The following is a 21445-nucleotide window of genomic DNA, read 5'->3' on the forward strand; positions in this document are numbered from 1 at the left end:
ACATTATTACAAAAATCCACAAAGTATCCAAATTGAACATTTAGACATACAAAATTGTTACACAAAGATAATGTTTTTATGTTAACATGTATTAGGAGACTCATTTTAATACCAAAAGGTTTCTTGGGCTATCCTACCACTTTGTTATTCACTGAGTAATAGCCAAAAAAAAAGTAAATAAAATTGAGACTGAACATGATATTTTTCAACATTTATTTGTATGAAAATGAAAAGTAAAGTATTGGCCAGGTCTTTCAGTCCTTACTTAGGCAAAATAACCATTGAGATCGATAGAGGCTTTGCCTGAGTAAAGTTACTGTGGGACAGGGCCTACTAGTATTTATATATTTTAATTTATATGGCAGTTTTGGTGTTTTCCAAGTCCACGGACATCAAGCATGGTTCATTTCTTTTTTAATTTAAAAGTTTGTATATTTTTGAACAGGTATTAGTAATAGTGCTGTCCTTTGACGTTTTGGTGTCATCTTCATAGGAAATATCAGAAAGATATATGGCCAATCATTTGGATGCATTCATCGTTGCTGAAATCTCTAGATCAGCGCTTCTCAAGCTATCTGATGTGGGGGACTGGCAATTTTTTTTTCCAATGTGCACGCAGACCGGCAGCCAATGCGTGCCGGTCCGCGGACCACCACTTTGAGTAGCACTGCTCCAGATTCAAAATCACTAGTAGCAGAGCAAACTGTACTGTATGCCTTCTTGACTGCAGTTCTAAAACTTGACTCCTTGATTACAGATGTAGTGCAGCTGACTGAAATAGCACTATAGTGTTTCTTTACATCCATGCGCGTCTTATCTTTTTGTAACTCTTCCTCTTCTAGCTTCTTTCATATTCCATCAATCTTTCCATTCTCTAACAAATTGGAAACACTGGAGATTTAATTAAAACTTTTAAAGCTTAATTTTAAAAAAATCGATTGAACTTTGTTAGTAGAGATTTTCACAGCTGTCAAGAATGTGGGCCAAGCTCACGTGCCTCTCATAGGAGCTACTGCCTTTCCCCTTATACTTGTAAGTTGATTGGGGCAGGAAATGTGTGTTCCTATGTGTCTGTGTTATGCCTAGCAAAATGGGGTTATTCCTGATTGCCTACCATAATGGGGCCCACTTCTGGTTAGAGCCTCTGGATGCTACTGTTTATTATACAAATAAAAAGTCTGTAGCTTGTCTTTTACTAGCTTCATGGTACTTTCTCTGGTAGAATGCAGGATTTCCTCAGAGGCTGCCTTTAAATTGTGCTCCATTAACTATCTAGTATGGAGAAGACATAAGATGTCACAGTAATACAAATACATAGTAATAATAATGTCATTTTCTCTGCTCCCTCCCACTAAAGACAGAGCTAGTCACCTATCCACCCCACAACATGGCCCAGATTCTGATCTCGATACCACAACTATAAATCTGGACCAACTCCTTTTAAGTCAATGGAGTTACTCCATATTTTCACCAGAATTAAATGTAATCCGCATCTTGTCTTTTTACTTCAGTGACCCAAGGACTGAAAATCCTAAAGTCACTGTTGAGTTTGGATCTTCAGTGTGGTGGCATAATACCACTGTCTATCACTAGCAAAATTATTTTTTTAAAACATGCTGTTCTAGAAATATTAACAGCAGAACAGGAAGACTTTGGGCTTGTCTACACACTGGAATAAAGTACTCTACTGCACACTAACATGTTGTGCATTAATTGGCTGTCTAAACCATGCTGGTGTACCCTAGGGAACCTTTAGTTTCAAATAGAACTACATTAAAGTGCACCAGCAGGGTCTACATGGACCAGTTAATGCACAACATGGTAGTGCGCTTTAGAAATCACAACCCTATGGAGTGAATAACCCTACCATATAAACAAGACAAGCATTTTAATTCACTTCTTAGGCATTCATTAATTAACTGTAATTGTATATAAATAAAAGGAATGCTAAAATATATTCATAGTATAGTATTATATATCAGATATATAAATGGTCCTTTCTCACATTTAGCTCCAAATATGGGGGTGTAATGGTGGCAACAAGTACTTATCTCTAATGGAATTCTCTAAACAGGGATTTTTCTGAATAGGCGATTTCCTCCGTACACCATTAAATTTGTACAACATTCAAAGTTTTGAATCCTGGGGAAGTCAGGGTAAATGCACATGGGTTAGTGTACTAGCCTTTCACCTCTGGAGGCGTAAGTTCAGAGTCTGATTTAGGTTACCATTATTAGTAGTATCTATATTACAGTTTTGCCCAGCAGTGCCAGTCAGGACAGGGATTCATTGTGCTGTGCAAACAAATAATAAAATAGTCCCTACTCTGAAAAGCTTACAAAGTGAGTGAATGTCACATTCGTCCTTTAGTCCTCGGTTGTCTATCACACCGTTTGAAATGAGTAGCAATCTCTGGACATGTGGTCCAGACTAGAATAGCAGGTGTGTTGCTGGTCAGGGTTAAGCTGTGGTAATTGAATTGTATTATGATGTTTGTACAGCATGTGCCTACACTAGATTTCTCATTTTCATGGGAAGTAAATCTACTCACACACACACAAAAAGAGTCCCTATATCCCTTGATACATCTAATGAACATTAGGTGTCCTCTCTCTCATTTCTGTGCTCTGTGCTAGATGGAAACAAATGAGTTCCTCACTACATGAGGAAAAAGTATGGTGAATATGAGTCTCTGGAGGGAATTGATGGGACAGAAATACCACACATATTTGGGGTCGGGAAGAAATTTTCCTCCAGGGCAGATTGGAAGAGGCCCTGGGGGGTTTTCGCCTTCCTCTGTAGCATGGGGCACGGGTCACTTGCTGGAGGATTCTCTGCACCTTGAAGACTTTAAACCATGATTTGAGGACTTCAGTAGCTTAGACATAGGTGAAAGGTTTATTGCAGGAGTGGGTGGGTGAGATTCTGTGGCCTACATTGTGCAGGAGGTCGGACTAGATGTTCATAATGGTCCCTTCTGACCTTAATATCTATGAGTCTATGAGTTTCTAGTTACCTTGCTTTATTTTTCATTCAGGGATTTATTTCACAGAACCCTATTTATTTGTGACTAAAAATAATCCCTCAAAAAATAAGGTATAGTGGGCTAAGAATGTAAACTACAGTCCTCCCATCCAGGCTGCAGAGTGACTACTACACAGAGACTACTTCAGCCCCATAACTGAAATAGCCAATGTGTGGTAGTTCTGTGACGCTCTTCCCTCTCTCAACTCCATGGGCTACGGTAACAGGAATATCCATACAGTAATGGAATCCCACAGGCCCACTCCCTTCTCCCTACATATCTATGGCCCTCTCTTGGCATATGTCTGCAGCAGGAAAATGAAATTTGCTAGCAAATGTGTCAAGACATACTTTAACTAAAACATTTTAAAAAACATTAGAATCTGGTGTAAACAAAGCCATTGCTATTTAAAAATGATAGTTGGTCATTGTTAACCATAAAGCAAGACTGGATATCTTTCTAAACAATGGGTTTCAGAGTAGCAGCCATGTTAGTCTGTATTCGCAAAAAGAAAAGGAGTACTTGTGGCACCCTAGAGACTAACCAATTTATTTGAGCATAAGCTTTCGTGAGCTACAGTTCACTTCATCGGATGCATCGGAGCTGTAGCTCACAAAAGCTTATGCTCAAATAAATTGGTTAGTCTCTAAGGTGCCACAAGTACTCCTTTCCTTTTTTCTAAACAATATGTTCGGATGGGTATATAATTTAAATTCAAATCCTTGGGTTTGATGCAGGAATAACTGGGTGAAATGCTCAGGGCTGTGTTAGACAGTTTGTCAGACTGAAAGATTACAAAATCAAGGGGGGCAGATCCTCAACTGGGGTAAATTCTGATAGCTCCATTGATTTCAGTGGATCTGTGACAATTTACGTCTGCTGAGGATCTGTTCATATGAATCTATAAAATACAGCCAAGGGTCAAGTGTTCAAAAAAGCATACGGGAGATTTCATATTGTGAAACTTCAAACAAAAAGGAACTGAAAACTGAAATAACTGAACAGCAGAATTTTTAATTGGTTTAAAAGAAAGAATGTTTATTACAATTTCTCTGAAGCAAGAGACTGTTGCAGTTTAACTGGAATTGCCTGGAAAAGAAATACAGTTTTCTCTTTAAAATAGTGGGAGTAATTCCTTTGGAGAGATACTTCAGGACAATTAAAAAAACCCAAGTACAACATATCACTCTCAAGGTTCAATCCAGAGCTCATTAAAGTAAATGGAAAAACTCCTATACCTTCAATAGGCTTTGGATCAGACTCTCTTTGAGATTTTGTTTTATTATAATAAAAATTGTGTCTGTACTATGTAGAATCTCTTTTTTCAGAAATTTTAATAAGTAACCAAGACTTAAACTGCCTCAGGCTTAAAAAAAACAAAACACCTAGAGTTTTCCTAAGAAGGGTATTCAAACCAATATACAGCCTGGTAATGGTTTTGGTAAGTAATTTACCTAAAAAGTTAGTTGGTGCTCAAACTGGGTAAATTAATATTAAAACAACACTTGTGCAGTAAGATGTTGCAAAGTACAGCACATACCTTGTGGATTGCATTCTAAAGCTGTATACCTGTAATCAGAAATTTCTTCACAAATTTCAGTGGAATACACGGAGTGATATTTTTCCTTGCCTGAAATGTAACTGTGTTTACTCTGCTCATTAACCAGAACAGTAACTTGGTTCCTTAGATTAACATAATCCTTATGGAGATGTCGAAATTCAAACTGCAATACATCCCTTTCATTTTCTATTGTCCGCAGATGGTTTTCCATTAGTAAACGGTCTTCATTCAATCTTCTGATGTTAGTTTCATATTTGGAAGTATCTTGTTTACATTCCTGCAGTTCTTTTTTAAGAACCTGATTGACCTCTGTGATATTTGCCACCACTGTAGATAAATTCTCCCATTCTCTGTTCATATTCAACAAGTTAGTCTTCAAAATATCCCTTTCTGCTTTTGTATTTTGAAGTTCGGTCAAGAGTTTCTCCTCTGTGTAAGCTTTATCAGACTGGACCTTCTCAAGAGCCTTCTGTATCGTTTGTCTAGCATTAGCACATTCTTGCAATGTCATTTCAAGATCAAGCTTTTTGTCTTTAAGTGATTGCATTATGTGAAGAAGAGTCTCCTGTTCAGATTTTGTTACATTTTCTTTTTCTTTCAGTTGCTGTATTTCAATCTGATTTTTTTCAAGTTCTTTTTCAAGTGAGTTCTTTTCTTTTGCAAGCTGGGATGTTTTTATCTCTAGTTTCTGATTTGCTTCTTGCAACACTGAACATTCCTTTTGCAAAGATTCTAGTTCTGCAAAGAGCTTATCTTTTTCACTGGTAACAGCAATCATATTTTCTTGTGCTTTCTGGTTATTAATTTTGAAGTTATCTAATGCTTGCATCATACATTGGTTTTCAGTACAGAGTTGACTCCTCTCTCCCTCAAGAGTTTTCTTTTGGTCTTGAAGTTCTTTGCATTTCTTTAACAATTTTTTCACTTCTTTAATACATTCTTTGCTGTCTCCTTCTGATTTAACTAATCTGACTTGCATGCTTTTCTTTTCTTCAACTAAATCCTTAATTTGCTTCTCATACTGTGAATTTATCTCTCTTAGAGACCTTATGATAACAGTAAGAGGTTTCATTTTTGACTTGAGAGTTACATTTTCATTCTCAAGTTCCATCACTTTCTTTTGCAAGTGTTTAGAATCTTTCAGGGAATTTTGTAACTCTTCCATTTTTGCGGTGTACTCATCAGCTCTGATTTCATAGACGTTCTGATTTCCAAGCTTTAGTAACCTTTGGTTTATGATGTGCAGCTGCTTTTCTTTTTCTTTCTGTAGTTTCTCTATGTGATCGAACATTAGTAATTTATCTTTTACGGTTTTAGAAATGACATTTAACTGGAATGTGCCAACAGCACTGTCAGTGCTATGCAATTCTTTGTTTTTGTTCTTGGTTTCAGTTTCTGTTTGTGTACTGCATGGAGTTATATGAGAAGAATTCTGTGAGCTGTCACATTCAGAGTCTTTATTAAATTCTTGACCAAGGCTCAGATTATTTCTTTTAAGGGAAACCAGAGCAACATGCAAACTCTCTGCCGATTCCTCAGATTCTGAAATTTCCCTTGATTTTAAGTCCATATGTAATTTCTCTCTAGATAAAAAAAGAGCAGATTTTTCTTGGTCTTGTTCTGACATATCATCAAAAACATTACTTTTACTACAGGAAATATTTTGATGTCCAAATGCATGTGCTAGTTCCTGTTTATGAGACTTTTGAAGTTCTTGTTTCAATGGCTTGATAGAATAGCTAAAGTTGTCTGTTAAATGAAGTTCATCACTATATTTGAAAAGAGGCATAAGAGCTTCATCCAAAATTACTTGCTCATTAGGAGACACCATACTTTCAGCCTCCAAATTAGTACAAGGTAGAAAACATTCATATTTGGCATAATCTTTCAATTTACAATCATTTTTTAGAGCAATCATAGTTTTGTTTTTAATTGGTTCTGCTGAGTTTTCAATCTTTCCAGTTTCTACAGCTTTTAATGAAATCTGATGTGAAATATTTACATCACTGACCACATTTCCAAAGATAATATTAGAATTTGCTTCCACAGATTGAGTGGTACAGAGTTTCTTATCAAGATGAAATTTCTTCTTAGACAATGGTGTTTCTGGACTCCCTGTAGGCTACAAAAACCAATAACAATCATGCTATAATGGCTGTAATTTTTCACAATACTGGAGGCACAAGACAAATTTGTTGTAAAGTCTAAGTATCATGCAAAACTGGTAGAGATTTTATCTGCCAGCACAATCTTTCTGTCTAACATAAGGAAAGACATATTGAGACTGTTAATCTTTCCAAGAGAATTGGAAAGGAGAGATCACAATACTCCAACAAACTTAAGAAATTGTATAATAGGCCCTATTTAATTTGTCAGTCTTCTGTTTTCTCTCGAAAGCCTACTAATGTTGCATATAGCACTTAACCGTTTTTCCAGAAAGCAAAGCATCCTATCAGCTATAGAGAGGAACACTATTTTAGAAAAGGCCTGTTCCAAGGCACAGGGAGTCAATAAGTCTTTTTACTGACTTCACTGCACTCTGGATCAGGCCCAAAGAGCTGACTCAGCATGTTGAGTCCTCTAGGAACATTTGCAGCAGGGGAAAGACAAGCTAATGGCCAAATCTTACACAACTAGTCCCACTGGATTCAATAGGACTACTCAAGTAAGGCAAGCAGGACTTGGTGCTAAATCTGTGTTTAAACATACGTTGTTTACTTAGCACTTCACAGGAGTGAGACAAACTCTGCCCTCAGACACACATACAAAACCCTCATTATATTCAATAGGAGCTGTTCCCTTAATACAATCCAAAGCTTTAGCATAGTTTGGAGGCCCTGGTTGAAATCTTATTTACAGTAGAAAAGGAACAGTGCTTTAACCAGGTTAGGGGACAACTTTGTTGTTATTAGGTCCCCCAACATGACTGTTTTTCTAGACTTCAGTTAGTGTTCTCTTAAGATAGAATTATGGTGAACTTATACTATAAATAAGACCATTATTTATGTTAGGAAGGAAATTACCATGGGCATGTTTTGTGCCCAGAATTTCCCTTTGCTTTGATAATGTTTTACAGAAAACATACAGTTCTCAGGAACAGCAATCCAACAAAATATTATATTGTACAACTCAGCTGCACGTAAGGATTAAGTAACATACCACAGCCATCTCGGGAGGTGTGCTGGTCATTGGAAGATTGTCTTGGCTACGTTGTTGAGTTTTTATGTCAATTATATTTTTATTCAGTATCTCACTGATTTCAGATTGAACCTGAAACAGATGTATGGAGACTGTTAATCTTTCAACGACATCTACAGAAAAGCATAGAATCATATAATCACAGAAATGAACAACTGGAAGGGACATCGACAGGTCATCTTGCCCAATGCCCTGCATGGAGGCAGGACTAAATATTATCTAAACCAGGGTTTCTCAACCTGGGGGTCAGGACCGGGTTGCCAGAATGTTTCAAAGGGTTGTGTGGCAGCTCCTGAGGCTACTGTCCCATGTGGCTGGCTGGGCTCGCCTCCCTGGTCCAGGCACTGCAACCTCTGTGGTCCCAGTGCCCAGCTATCATGACGAAGGGAATCCAGGTAGGCCAAATTTGAATGAGTGGCACTGCAACCCCATAAGCCAGGTCACAGCTCCACTCACACAAATCTGGTGCAGTTAGAGGGGCGGGGCCAAACTGGAATGGTGCTGCAGCCCTGGAGTGGAGAGCCAAGCCCAAGCAGGCCCACAGCACAAGAGCTGCAGGAGCCGCCACTGTGGGGTAAGTGCCCAGCAGAATCTGACCAAAATCACCCCAGGGCCTCCGCCCCCAGACTATTTACTGGCTGTGACGCTCTGTACTTCAAAGCAGCACTGGAATCCCCATATTCACCACTGTCATATAATTATGATATGTTTTGTAGAAAGTATGTCTTGTGAGGTATCATTTTAAAAGTCTTGATCTGTTGAATATTAATATCCTGTTGGATTGTATGTGCTATCATTGTATGTGAAGTTATGAAGTTTTGCTGCATGTGTGTTACTGAAATATGTTGTGAGGTTGGGAACACCGACGACCAGCCTTTCAGGTACAATAATGGAGTAGCCAGATACGCTGATGTCCGATTAAAGGGAATCCACGCTCCCAACAATCATCACAGAAGACTTCTCAGAGAGAGAATGTATACAATGGAGACTGCCTGACCGATGTAATAGCTCCAGCAGGCTGGAAGAAACTATAAAGGAGGGGATGTGACATCATGACTTGGCCCCACTTTCACCACAACTCAACACTGGAAACACATCTGAAGGACAAAGACTTTGAACTAGGAAGGGTTGTCCCAGGCTGTGTATTAAGGAATGATACCATCTGTCAGGGTGACACTGCTTGATTCAAATACTGTTTAGTTTATAGAATTCAGATTGCAAATTTAATTTAATTTCTTAGGTAATTTCTTAGGTAACTAACACTCCAGTTGAGGCCTTATTAGTGCTGAGTAGAGTGGAAGAATTACTTCTTGTTTCTTACTTACAACATTCCTTCTGATACATCCCAGATCGATGCAAAAAAGTAAACAACAGTATTACTTTGTTGACTCATATTTAGTTCATGATCCACTATAACCCCCAAATCCTTTTCTGCAGTATGCCTTCCTAGGCAGTCATTTCCCCTTTTTGTATTTGTACAATTGATTAGTCCTTCCTAAGTGTAGTACTTTGCATTTGTCTTGAATTTCATCCTATTTATTTCAGACCATTTCTCCATTATGTTAAGATCATTTTGAATTCTAATCCTGTCCTCTGAGATCCTTGCAACTCTTCCCAGCTTTGTATCATCCACAAACTTTATAAATGTATTCTCTATGCCATTATCCAAATGATTTATGAAGATATTGAACAGAACCAGAACCAGGACAGATCCCTGTGGGACCCCACGCAATATGCCCTTCCAATTTGATTGCAAAACATTGATAACTACTCTCTGAGTAAACTTTTTCAAACAGTTGTGCACAGCGCACCCACCTTATAATTGGTTTATCTGGGCAATATTTCTCTAGTTTGTTTATGAGAATGTCATGTGAGACAGCGTCAAAAGCCTTACTAAAGGCAAAATCTATCACATCTACTGCTTCCTCCCACCTACAAGGCTTGTTTCCCTGTCAAAGAAGGATATTAGGTTGGTCTGACATGATTTGTTCTTGACAATCCATGTTGACTGTTACTTATCATCTTTCTGCCTATGTAGAAATATTTCATTTTTGGAAGATACACAATTGATAAAGGATTACTCTCTCCACATGAAAACAAGACTAGATTGCTAAGCTCATCTTTTCCCTAGGCATATGCAAATGGATGGCAGGGATTAATATTTTCACTATCCACGACAGTGTATAAAGTTAAGTATATGCTCAGTTCTTTGCAGCATCATGACCTTATTTTTTTACACTAGAAAGTGAGTTGAAAAAGTGCAGAACACTGTTCCTGAAATGGTAGTCTAGCATTTTTGGGGAAGTGGTGTTTTAAAAGTAGGGGCCAAATTCTGCTCTCCCTTAGACTGATCAGGAATAACTCCTTTGAAGTCAGTGGAGTTATTTCAGATTTAAACCACTGTGAGAGACTTTGGCCCCCTCTCTTTTTCTAATTCAGCTCCTTTTCCCCTGCAACACTGCCTGTTTTGAGGTCGTCCTTGGCACTGTGATGGTGCAGTGCAAGAATCTAGATAGAATGTATAGAATAAACTACCTTATGAATTATTTTACTGTATGTTGAGTAGCAGATAAAACACATATTTAACATGCACAGTAAGCTAAATATAGCTTTAATAAGCTAAGTAACTGTAATGTTCTTTTAAATTGTGTATAATATAAACAGGATCCTGTTTCTAAGGATAAAATATGTTTCAGCTATTGGCAATACCAACAGCTTAAGTGGTCATGTTTATTAATTTTATAAGAATTAGGAAATTCATTTTCAGAGAATCAGCATAGTCTTTGGTTTTTAAGACAGACTACAGTATTAACAGAGCTATTGGTCTGTTTTATCAAGTTTTGTGCAAAATAAAGTTGTTTGGTTTGGGACTTTTGTTAAGATACCCAGGTCAGTACCTAAAAAGTTAGTATAGGAGATCGTTGGGTTTTTCCTTTTATTTTAGGAATACTTAACTTCTGCTCTTACCATGTTAACATTCAGCAGAGTCTGTTGCCGAAGTGCCTGAAATGATTTCAGCTGTTGTTGAAGGATCTAAATTTGTAAAATGAATAATAGAAAGCTGAGAGGTTTGTACAGATTGAGGTGAGTTAGAACAATTCTCTTTATTATACTTGCATTTTCCCTTTCAGTTCTAGATTGCCAGTTTGGACCCACCCTCACAGACTAGCTAGAGAAAGTTTTTACTGTCCAATGGCTATTTAGTGGCTTATCTGAAATGAATTGGGAGTTTCCAACACTTTTCCTATTCAGATTCATTTGGAAAAAGAATTCCTGTGTGAATGTATCTGAACTGGATCACAAGCATTCACAAACACAATGAATACATGAGCTAGAGGAATGAGTATAAATTGGGCAAAAAGGTTCCTAATTTTCACAGTTTGCTTAGGAAGCATGTTCCCAACTAGTGGAAGAAGGGGAAGAAGGAGGTAAGAGACATTGTATGGACATAGTCAAATAAATCAGGTTAAAAAAGGTACAACACTTGTTTATATTTAAAAGAAACTGCAGTTGAAAAGATATTTAGTGGTAAACTACATTGCCTCAGACTACATCAGCAAATCGGTCTTCCTGCTGGAAACTTTAGCACTATATACAGTTATGGATGTACTGAAACAATCAGTTTAGTTATTAAGCTTCAAAAATGTTTTGTGCTAATAATTTGGATTAATTTAGCATACTTTTAGTGCTGATTGCGGTTGGATTTGACTTTCTGTTCCTGATGTATAATTATCTGAAAAATAAAAGCATCAAACCCTACAGTTATAATATCTATAATTCACAGGCAGAAATCTTAAATGTCTAGTAAGAGAGCAATGAAAGAGAGAGAGAGAGAGATCCCCTCTGCACTGGTGCTCAAACTGGAGAGGAGGGGGAAAATCTTGTTCCTTCCCTAGCCTGGTGCCAGCTGATGATTTAATGATGGCTTGGCTGTTTCCACAAGAAAAAGATTCCCAGCCTTTGGATGGGCAGAGGATGATTCCCCCTTCCAAACCCACGCCATTCAAATGGTGAGACATCCTCTCCAGACCACACCATGCTAACTTAACTTTCTCTTGGAAAAGCTAACAAGCATGTTTGTTAGTGTTGCCAACTCTCATGATTTTATCTTAAGTCTCATGATAATTATTGTTTTCCTTAAAACCCTGGCTCCTGGAGTCAAGTGGATATGTGATGATTTCAGCCTTTATTCCTAAAGAAAAAGTAAGTTTCTAGCCTTCGTGGCTGTGGAGAAAGCTTCAAAATATGACACGAGTGCATTCTAAAGGTTCAAAAAGCAGAAGGCAAATAAAAAGAACACCAAATCTATTATTTTTACATAAACTCATGATTTTTGGTGAGCCTGACTCATGATTTTTGAACATTTGGGGTTGGCAATATTGGTGTTAGCTTACTCCTGGTGGACCCTTCATCCTATTGCATGTGGCCAAGTGAGAGCACTAGGCAGCAGAAGAACGAAGCGGGGCCAAACCCATCATTTTAATCTGGGGAGTGTGCCTTTAGGGCCCTTGCCTGTTTCATTCTAGTCCAGTGGTTTTCAACCTCTGGTACATGGAGCCCTGGGGGTCTGCAGACGTCTGTACCTCCATTCAAAATTTTTTAGGGGTCAGCAAATAAAGGTTGAAAACCATTGCTCTAGTTCATGAGGAATGTCACTTCAAAACATGCTCCTGAGAACTTGGCAGCTAACTTATCACTTGCTTTTCGTTTGCATCTAAAGACCATGAGTTCCTCCAGTCCTTCAGCAGAGGGCCCCTATCAATTTGTGAGGAATTTAAGCTTTTGTTACAAAAAATAATTCTAGGTTGTGAAGAAAACTTTCTGACTGTGCCCCATATGCAGCAAAGCCTTCCTGGGTATGCAGGCAGCTTGGGACGCTAGCAGGGAGAGGTGTGAACTGCTCCTATTCATCTCACTGGTGTGTTAACTCTGAAGACCAGTGATGACAATTTAAATGGCAACACTATTAATTGTTTCATTCCTGCCCATTTTGGCAGAAAGACCCAGTGCTCCATCACTACATCCCCATAACGTGATTCCTCTGCACATCCTCCGCTGCGGTAGCTGCTTCTGGCCTTTCGCCACTGGCCTGGCTTTGCTGGCACCCGGGGCTGTTCATTACATTTCATTCAGAGCAGCCTCTGCCTTAGTACCTGGGGTGAGGCTGCCACATGTCCCCAGGTTCAGGGATTGATCCCCATTTGCCTCAAGCTGGCTGTGGACATTCAAGGAGTCATGAATATATTTGTGGTGCTAAAGCAGGGTGATGAAATGTCACCACACAGTGAGGATGCAATGACATCACACCACATCACACGGCGAGGATGCAGTGACATCACACCAATCACACTGTGAGCATGCAGTGACATCACACCAATCACACTGCGAGGATGCAGTGACATCATACCCCATCAGACTGCAAGGATGCAATGACATCACTGCACATCATGGTGCTCCCCAGGGGCAGATGCCAATGGGGACCCTGCATTTTGGGCAGAGGGAGACTCTTACCCGGTCCTGCCTCCTCGCAGCTGGCCAGGGCCCTGGAGACGGAGAGCGGCAGGGAGTCCGACCCCTGCCCCCTGCTCCCGCCACTGCTGTCCCCGCAGTCCTTCCCTGCAACGCAAACGGAATCATCAAACTCTGTAACTACGCCCGCCCGAGCAGTCCCCCAACCCGGCCTGCGCGTGTGACTCACTGTGTCCACCGTCTTGTCTCATCTTGTCCTGCGCCCGCCCGCACTCGCTTTGCCTCTCACTGATCCGGACTGCCCAACGTGTTCCGCCTCAGTTCGCGTTGCCAGGTAACGGTTCTCATGGAAGCGGAGGCGGTGCAAGGCAGGCAGCCGTTGCTCCCTGCTCCCGAGGCACGCGCGCCCCCTGGAGGCCACGAGACCCCCCTGCCACGCGCCCCTCTTTCTGCTAGGAGCCTCGCGCCCCCTGGTGGCGCAAACTCCCTTGGAGCTTTCGGTTAGTCGCAGGCCGAAGGGAGGGAGCTCGGTGGCTGCGTCCGGCACATGGGGGGCATGGGAGGAGCCGAGTCTGTGCTGTGTTAGTGGCCGTTTGTGGAGCGGAGGAAGGTAACTGTATGGTGCTCTGCACAGTGGGGGCTGGTGCAGGAGGATACGCGGTGTGGGGGTGCTGTGGGGATGGGCAGTGCTGGGAATGCACAGAGAACAGTCCAACTGCATTGCACTGAGCCCCTTTGGTGCAAAGCACATCCCCTGCCCTGCGAACTGTGCCCCCTCTCCAGCCCCTGGCAATTCCCCCTCCCCCCCCCACCCAAACCTCACCCACTTAGCACGACCCCACTACTGCCAGCTCACTCTACAGTGGGGGCTTTTCTGAGAGCCCTACCTGCTGCAATCAGGTCACAGCTTTCCTTAAAAGCCAGCAAGCTGCCAGCTCCCATGGCACAGAGAAAAGCTTGACTGGGAACCTAAAAGGCTCCAGCCTCAGCCAGGAGGGAAAATGAAAAGAACCCAAGAGCTATTATTTTGTAAATCTCATGCTTTTTGTCCATAGTTTCATGATTTGCTGGGACTTGACTCACAAACAATTAGGGTTGGCAATACTGTAGCACAAAAGGGCAAGTGAAGATGTTTCTTTCTCTACACACCCCATTGCCCCAGTAAGTCTCTTCCTCTGCCCAGGCCAGGCATTGGAAAGCATGCTGTTGTTTTACTTTTCATACATAATTTTTCACACCCTGTTGTTAATAATAAGCCCTGGGAAATTTAAAACAAATGTAATTCCTTGTCAGTTTCGTTATCTACACTGCTCCTACTTCACTGGACTGTTACTGCAACTATTATGTTGCGATGATAATGGGTGCCATGAGGAGGGCTGGGGGGGGATCCTTGCTGGCAGGGTTGCTCGTGGCCCTTATTGGGTCGCGCAACAAACCGTGACCTTCCCCGTAGGTGAGTAAGGAGTCACAGAAGAGGCGGACCTGCTGGTAGGCTGCAGCTGCCTGCTTCCCGGTCCTTTTACCCTCCGCCAGGAGGGGCCTCGCGGCCCAGAGGATTTGATGGAAGTCCCCTCATCGCTGGACTGTTACTGCAGGTGGGCAGACAGGCTTGCTTTAGCAGTGGTCAGTACTGAGACTGATTTTTAGTAATGCATGTTGGGGTTTTTTTGTTGAAAGAACTTAATCATATTTTATTTAAAGAAATAACTTAGGAAAGTGAATCAAAGTTCAGATTAATTTCTTATCTCTCTGCCTTTTTAAGATTATTATATGGCTCCCATTACCGTAATATCTATGTGCCTCCCAATCTTTAATGTATTTATCTTTACAGTACCCCTGTGAGGTAGGGAAGTGTTGTTGTCCCCATCTTACAAATGGGAAGCTGAGGCACATATCCAGGCTAAGGCCTGGATGCTCAATGGCATCCAGGTGCCCAACTGCCACTGAGGATCAGGGCCTAACGGTATGTCTATACTGCAGCTGGGAGTGAGTTTTGCAGTACAGGTAGACAGAGTAACACTAGTTGGGCTTGAACTAGTGCACTAAAAATGGCAGTGTGTATGGGCCAGTCAAGCCTACCAAGGGTCTGAGTTCAGGTTACTAGTCTGAGGCTCTGCCAGAGGCACAATGTTGGCATTGTTGTTTTTAGCCCCAGTAGCATGAGTCTGTCTGCCTGGGTTGGAAGGCTTGCTCCCTGCTGCAGTGTAGACATACCCTAAGTTACTTTCCCAATGTCACTTGGGAAATATGTGGTGGAGCAGGGACTTAAACCCAGGTCTCCCAAGTCCTAGGTTAGCACCATAAACACTGGACCATCCTTCATCTCCCCTAACAAAAAATACCCCCAAACTAAAAAAATCAATAAAACTGACAACATATATACCAAACCCTGTTCATTCAATTGCTTTTGTTATTTCCTAGTGACTAACCTTTATCTACATGTTGTCTCCTTAAAGTCTGATCAATAATCCTTATTCACATGAATAACCTTTATTCATGTAAGTAGTAGTCCTATTGAACTAAGAGGCTACTCATGACTAAATTACTCGTGAATAAAGATTTCAGGATTAGGTTCTTAGACGGTAAATTCTTTGGGGCAGAGATATTCTTTTTACTTGTTTATAGGACATCTGTGAGACTTTTGATATTATATAGATAGGACACTTTTGTTGAAAAAACAACAGCAAATGGTTGATCAAGTCAATATTCTACCATGAGGCAATCCTACCATAGTGGACGTATTCTAAATCTTACACTTTCAGCCCAGGGGTGGCCAACCTGAGCCTGAGAAGAAGCCAGAATTTACCAAAGTACATTGCCAAAGAGCCACAATAATATGTCAGCAGCCCCGCATCAGCTGCCCCCCGCTCCCAGTGCCTCCCACCCACTGGCAGCCCTGCCAATCAGCGCCTCCCCCTCCCTCCGCGCACCTCCCAATCAGCTGTTTTGCGGTGTGCAGGAGGCTCTGGGGGAGAGGGGGAGGAGCGAGGGCATAGCAGGCTCAGGGGAGGGGGTGGGAAGGGGTGGAGTGGGGGCAGGGCCTGTGGCAGAGCCAGGGGTTGAGCAGTGAGCAACCCCCAGTACATCGGGGCTGGAGCTACAGGCGCCAACTTACCAGAGTCGGTGCCTATACAAGGAGCCGCATATTAACTTCTGAAGAGCCGGATGTGGCTCCAGAGCCGCAGGTTGGCCACCCGTACTTTAGCTCATACATCAAATGTTAAACTTCTATATTTAATATCACAGTTTACCTCACAGTTTACATTACACAGATATTTAATATCTCACAGTTTACTTGAGACACTAAAGTTTTTTATGCCCACTACTATACGTAAGCCAGAAGTGTGTGTGGTAGAGTCTGTTATCTGTAGATAAAATTCATCTTGAGGGTCCTGATTTCAAATTGTGTGAAGTCATTTCCCTGACTTTTCCTGGGGGAAGGAAAATGGTCTTAATGCATAGGCCATAGCCTGAAAAAGGGTTTTCAATTTTGGAGATACTGTATTAGAGAGGTTTTCAGTCTTTATACTGTGGCCCGATTTTTTGTTATATAATTTTCATTTACAAAGTTTGCACATGTGTTCATGGCATTGGATGATTATATTTGAACAAAATTAGATAAATACAAAAAAATCTGGGAAAGTTGGAGGTCATTACTGAGGGAAGGTCTGCAGGCTGTCATAGGCTGTCACAAAGACAAAAAGAGCTCTCTGTTCTACAGGGATACTATCTCTAGATCACATTTGGATCATGACTCTCAATGCAGAAGAACTGAATAGCCATAATATTTAAGTTTCTCAGACTCTCCAAATAGCTCTAGTGTTTATGCAGAAGTACACAATTAGTGAGCCCTTCATACACCTGTCAATGGACAGCTGAAGAGTCTAGGGACTGGAGGTAGTCCAGCAGTATTACACAACAACAATAAAATGTAAATCCTATACTTAGATACCTACTATGAAGCCAGAAATAAATGTTTGTCATTTTCTTGGCCTCATAATTTTTTCTAAAGTTTTGGCCTATGATTGAGATCCAGGGCATAAAGGAATACTAAATATATCACAGTAGCTTCCTGTATAATTCTTATAGGAGAAAAGAAAAGCTTTTCACCTACCAAGACCAGATTTCAGCATTCAGTATTTCCATTCAGCAGCTGAGGACGTCTTTAACATTAATGCAGAGGAAACAGAATCCTTAAATCAGATTTTGGCAACTAAGTAGAGAGAGAATTGATTTTTCAATTAAAAAATATATATTTATTTGATATTTAGAGTCATGTTCTCCACTTCAGGCCTTATTTGAATCTCATCCCAAATAAAACCAATGGCATTCTATTGTCTTCAGTGGAAGTTTACACCAGTGTAAGGGAGCTCAGAATAAGGCCCTTTTACTTTAGTGAGATTATGCTGGGTATAACTAAAGGAAGAATTTGTCTCAAAAATTTCATTTGTATCATACTACAGTGTTAGGGATTTTTTAAAATAAGGCATTTAAATTCACCCTTAAGTGGCAGCAGTAGATAAAGTATTTCAATTTTGTGATAGACCTTATTTCAAGGGAAAATTTTAATTAAAATACCCAGCCTTCCTGTCAATTCAAGGAGACTACCAACCTTTTTAAAAGACCATTTTATAATATGAAATATCTGGGAAGGAGGAGGGGAGCCTATGCTGTCAAGCAATATGACATAACAGGAAAGAAACCAAATTGCTTAGGCTGATGACAGTGGTGGAATTCACTATCTTAATAATGTAAAGAATAATGTGCAGGCTTAGTTGCTCCATGGTTCTTATATGAATGTGTTTGAATAATGGACGTTCCCCAGAACATTTAAGTTTTATCATCAGCGAAGATGGTGACACAAAAAACAGTGAGTTTTCCCACTGATGTAAATAGAAGTTTACACATACATGCTCCCTAATGTTAGTGGGAGTCTGCATCTAAATCACAAGTGTATCAGTCAATAGGAGAATAAATCCCTTAGTATACTACCAGTTTTAGATCACCCAAGACAGACGCTATAAATAAGAATATTAAAGACCCACTGTGAAGTAGAGCAGTTACCTGGAAGAAACCTCTTCATAAATTTAAGAAACATCTCTCCAATCTAGTCCATCCAAGAGGTGATTATGCTTCTGGTAGAATGATCTGAAAAGGGAATAGAGGGCCAGATTCTTAGCTGATGTGAACTGATGTAGTTCCATTGCCTGTTTACAACAGCAAATGGTCTGGCCTAGAGTATTTTATGAGGTTCCCAATCCATCAGTGTAGATATGAACATAAGTAGTAGCACCTTATTGGATTCCTGGAAAGACAAAAAGGCCTGTTAGATATTCTAAACCCTTGTGTTCAGGTTAAATAAACTTCCAAAGCTCTAACAAGGTCAACCTTGTAATTCAAAATAAAAGATTGAGTAATACAACAGCTTCCTAATGATGTAGTACAAGTGAATCCCAAAGTTAACATGAAAGGAGGAAGCATGAACATCCTGGCAGAGAGAGTGTCCTCTGCTGATGTGTATATAAGCGGAAATAAAGCAAATACAGTGGAACCCCGTTTATCTGATCTAATTGGGACGAGGGCCAGATCGGATAATCAGAAATTCAGATAATCAGGAGAATGGGCAAAGAGCTTTCTATACATTATTTTAAGATGCAGAGTTGCTTTTACACTAGTTGACACCTCCTGGAAGCAGCAGCAGCAATAATAATAATTTTCAGACTTCTTTTCAATAATTTTGCCAGCACTGCCACATGTTTTGTAAATACAGTAGGTGAACTTTTCAGATCAGAGAGGAATATCTTGTACTTGAACATTTCCTTGTCTCAGAAACTGGCAGTGAGCCCCCCTCCTCATAGGGATCAGAAAATAAGCATGTTTTAGATCTAAAATGCCAGTCAACTTTTTGGCCTCCACGAGCTGCAAAAGCTGTTTAGCAGTGAGCATGTGGAATCCTTTGATACTTCATAAAATAGTATATCTGTATGGGATGAAAGGGTCCTGGTTTTTGGGGACAATGGAATACAGTATTTTGAATGAACTTCTTGGCTTCGAAGAAAGTCATGTAACTATCCCTATTGGATCCTTCTTTTTATATGGGTGCATACACTATTTGAGATGGCTTGTTGACCCAGAAAAAACTAACTGAAATACCTTTGCAAATGGTTACTAACCACTCAATGACCTCATGTAATATTTTACCATATTTGAAGGAGAAATCAGTCTTTGTTCTACAGAGTAAACATTTTAAGATGTGAGAGACGTTATCTGAAAATGCGGGTTAAAGCTTTTTTATTGGAAGACCTATGAGAGATCCCTCATTCACCACCAGTTCCTCAATTTGATTACTCATATAAGAAGATTGATAAGATTAGGAGTGAAAGGATTAGGAGATTAGAAATACGGCCTTTTATATCATTGAGGTGAGCATATTGCACCTACTTGTCTTACTGATTCCTAAATCTGCCTTGAGAGGTCTTAAAGGGTCTGAAAATGTTATCATTTAGGCATCTCCATTTGTCTGAGTCACAACATGATCACAATAGATGGTTCAAGGCAAAATTCAATTTTCAACATCTGGCAAAAACTTAGGGCTTGTCTTCTCTGCTAAAGAAGCTGCATTTTTACCTTGAGTTAAAAATACAGTGACGACCAGGCACTTCAGTTTTACTGCAAGGTAAACTCACTGAGGTCATCCCTAAAAGTTTACCTCATGGTATAACTTACAGCTTGGAAGCTGAACAGAAACAAATTCTCTATATAACTAAAGAGTACACAACATATTCAAAAGAACTATTGGCTATTTTCCAAAAATGTTTGGGAGTAATTGGGCTTTTCTTATAGAAAGCCTGGACATAGAGAGGGTCATCCCCAGAGTTCACTAATTGCCTAATTTTCTACAATAAAGACAAATAATAACAAATAGCATGATTCTCAAAGCTTGCAATATCAGGTGCCAAACTGTCTTGACATATGCAGTGTTGTTGTAGCCATGTTGGTCCCAGGATATTTAGAAAGACAAGGTGGGTGAGGTAATATCTTTTATTGGACCAACTTCAGTTGGTGAGAAAGGGAAACTTTCAAGCTTACACAGCGCTCTTCTTCAGGTCTGGGAAAGGTACTCAGAGTGTCACAGCTAAATACAAGGTGGAACAGATTGTTTAGCATAAGTTGTTAACACATATTTCAAGGGACCATTGAAGGTGAAGTGGCCTGTTAACATGACCCAAGCTGCTTCCCCCTTCCTTTCCTCCCTATGATTGGAGAGGACTTAATGGGCCTTGACTGGTCCCTTGAAATATATGTTATCTACTTATGCTAAACAATGTGTTCCACATTGTATTTAGCTGTGACACTCTGAAGTTTCCCAGACATGAAGAAGAGCTCTGTGTGAGCTCAGAAGCTTGTCTCACCAACAGAAGATGGTCCAATAAAAGGTATTAATTACCTCACCCATCTTGTCTCTCAAACTGTCTTGAATGTATATAACCTCGTGATCTTTTGAAGGGGGAAGCTGATTTAACCACAAACAGCTCATTAAATTTGTCTTGTCCTTTAACATCACAGACATAATATTAGAATCAGCTACATGGGCAGCTGTCACATTCTGATTATTGTAAAAGGATGAGTATGAATATTCTGTGAACCTTTGAACAGGTGGAACCTAGACAGGTTTATTACATCATCAGAACAATAAAGATAATAATATGTTAGGCATAGAGGACCTATGAGTAGTCCTAGACCCAGAGTATATAAAAGGTTTAGAAATGTCTGTTTGTTACTCTGACTTGCCTGGCAAATTAATGGCTAAGTAAGTCAGGATTCTGTGAGTAAACAATGGAAAAATAAAAAATTAGGGGCAGTCTCTGTTTACTTAAAGTTGAAGAATTTTAAATAGGTCAGAGTCATTTGATGGATAAAATGAGGAGAGAGTTACTTTTGTTGCTTTTGTCCCCTGTATCCTATCTACCAGGGTGCAGATGTCTAAGATCAATCATAAATCTTGTCTGGCTGAGGTCAGGTGAAGAAGGGGAGACTGTCATAGTTTCAAATTCTAGGAAAGGCAATCTCTCCCTGTGACACACTGAACACCTTGATTTATATCTGTATCCATATGTGGAGAGTAGATGGCATGGTTGAAGCACACTGTGAGCCCTTTCAGCATCTAGGCTAAGAATGGCTTGTCTTGGGAA

General features: G+C 40.2%; 1 protein-coding gene across 1 annotated transcript; it reads right to left on the reverse strand.

Moving 5' to 3' along the window:
• Positions 1 to 4419: 4419 nt before the first annotated feature.
• Positions 4420 to 14195, reverse strand: CCDC110 (coiled-coil domain containing 110). The gene is made up of 5 exons (XM_077816162.1): positions 14141 to 14195; positions 11465 to 11517; positions 10752 to 10817; positions 7746 to 7856; positions 4420 to 6708 (listed from the first exon to the last, which is right to left on the reverse strand). The coding sequence occupies exons 1-5, from the start codon at positions 14193 to 14195 to the stop codon at positions 4519 to 4521; spliced, it is 2475 nt and encodes an 824-aa protein (XP_077672288.1). The 3' UTR covers positions 4420 to 4518.
• Positions 14196 to 21445: the final 7250 nt, after the last annotated feature.

This window comes from Eretmochelys imbricata, chromosome 4 (assembly GCF_965152235.1).
Source record: "Eretmochelys imbricata isolate rEreImb1 chromosome 4, rEreImb1.hap1, whole genome shotgun sequence".
NCBI lineage: Eukaryota > Metazoa > Chordata > Testudines > Cheloniidae > Eretmochelys > Eretmochelys imbricata.

What these genes read in the sequence shown, in the direction of transcription:
- CCDC110 (XM_077816162.1), bottom strand. Translation starts at nt 14,195, where the DNA reads ATGGGAGCTGGCAGCTTGCTGGCTTTTAAGGAAAGCTGTGACCTGATT. An exon ending in AACCGCAATCAGCACTAAAA is followed by an intron (nt 10,818 to 11,464) that starts GTATGCTAAATT and finishes TTACAAATTTAG; the next exon opens with ATCCTTCAACAACAGCTGAA. An exon ending in CACCTCCCGAGATGGCTGTG is followed by an intron (nt 6,709 to 7,745) that starts GTATGTTACTTA and finishes TGGTTTTTGTAG; the next exon opens with CCTACAGGGAGTCCAGAAAC.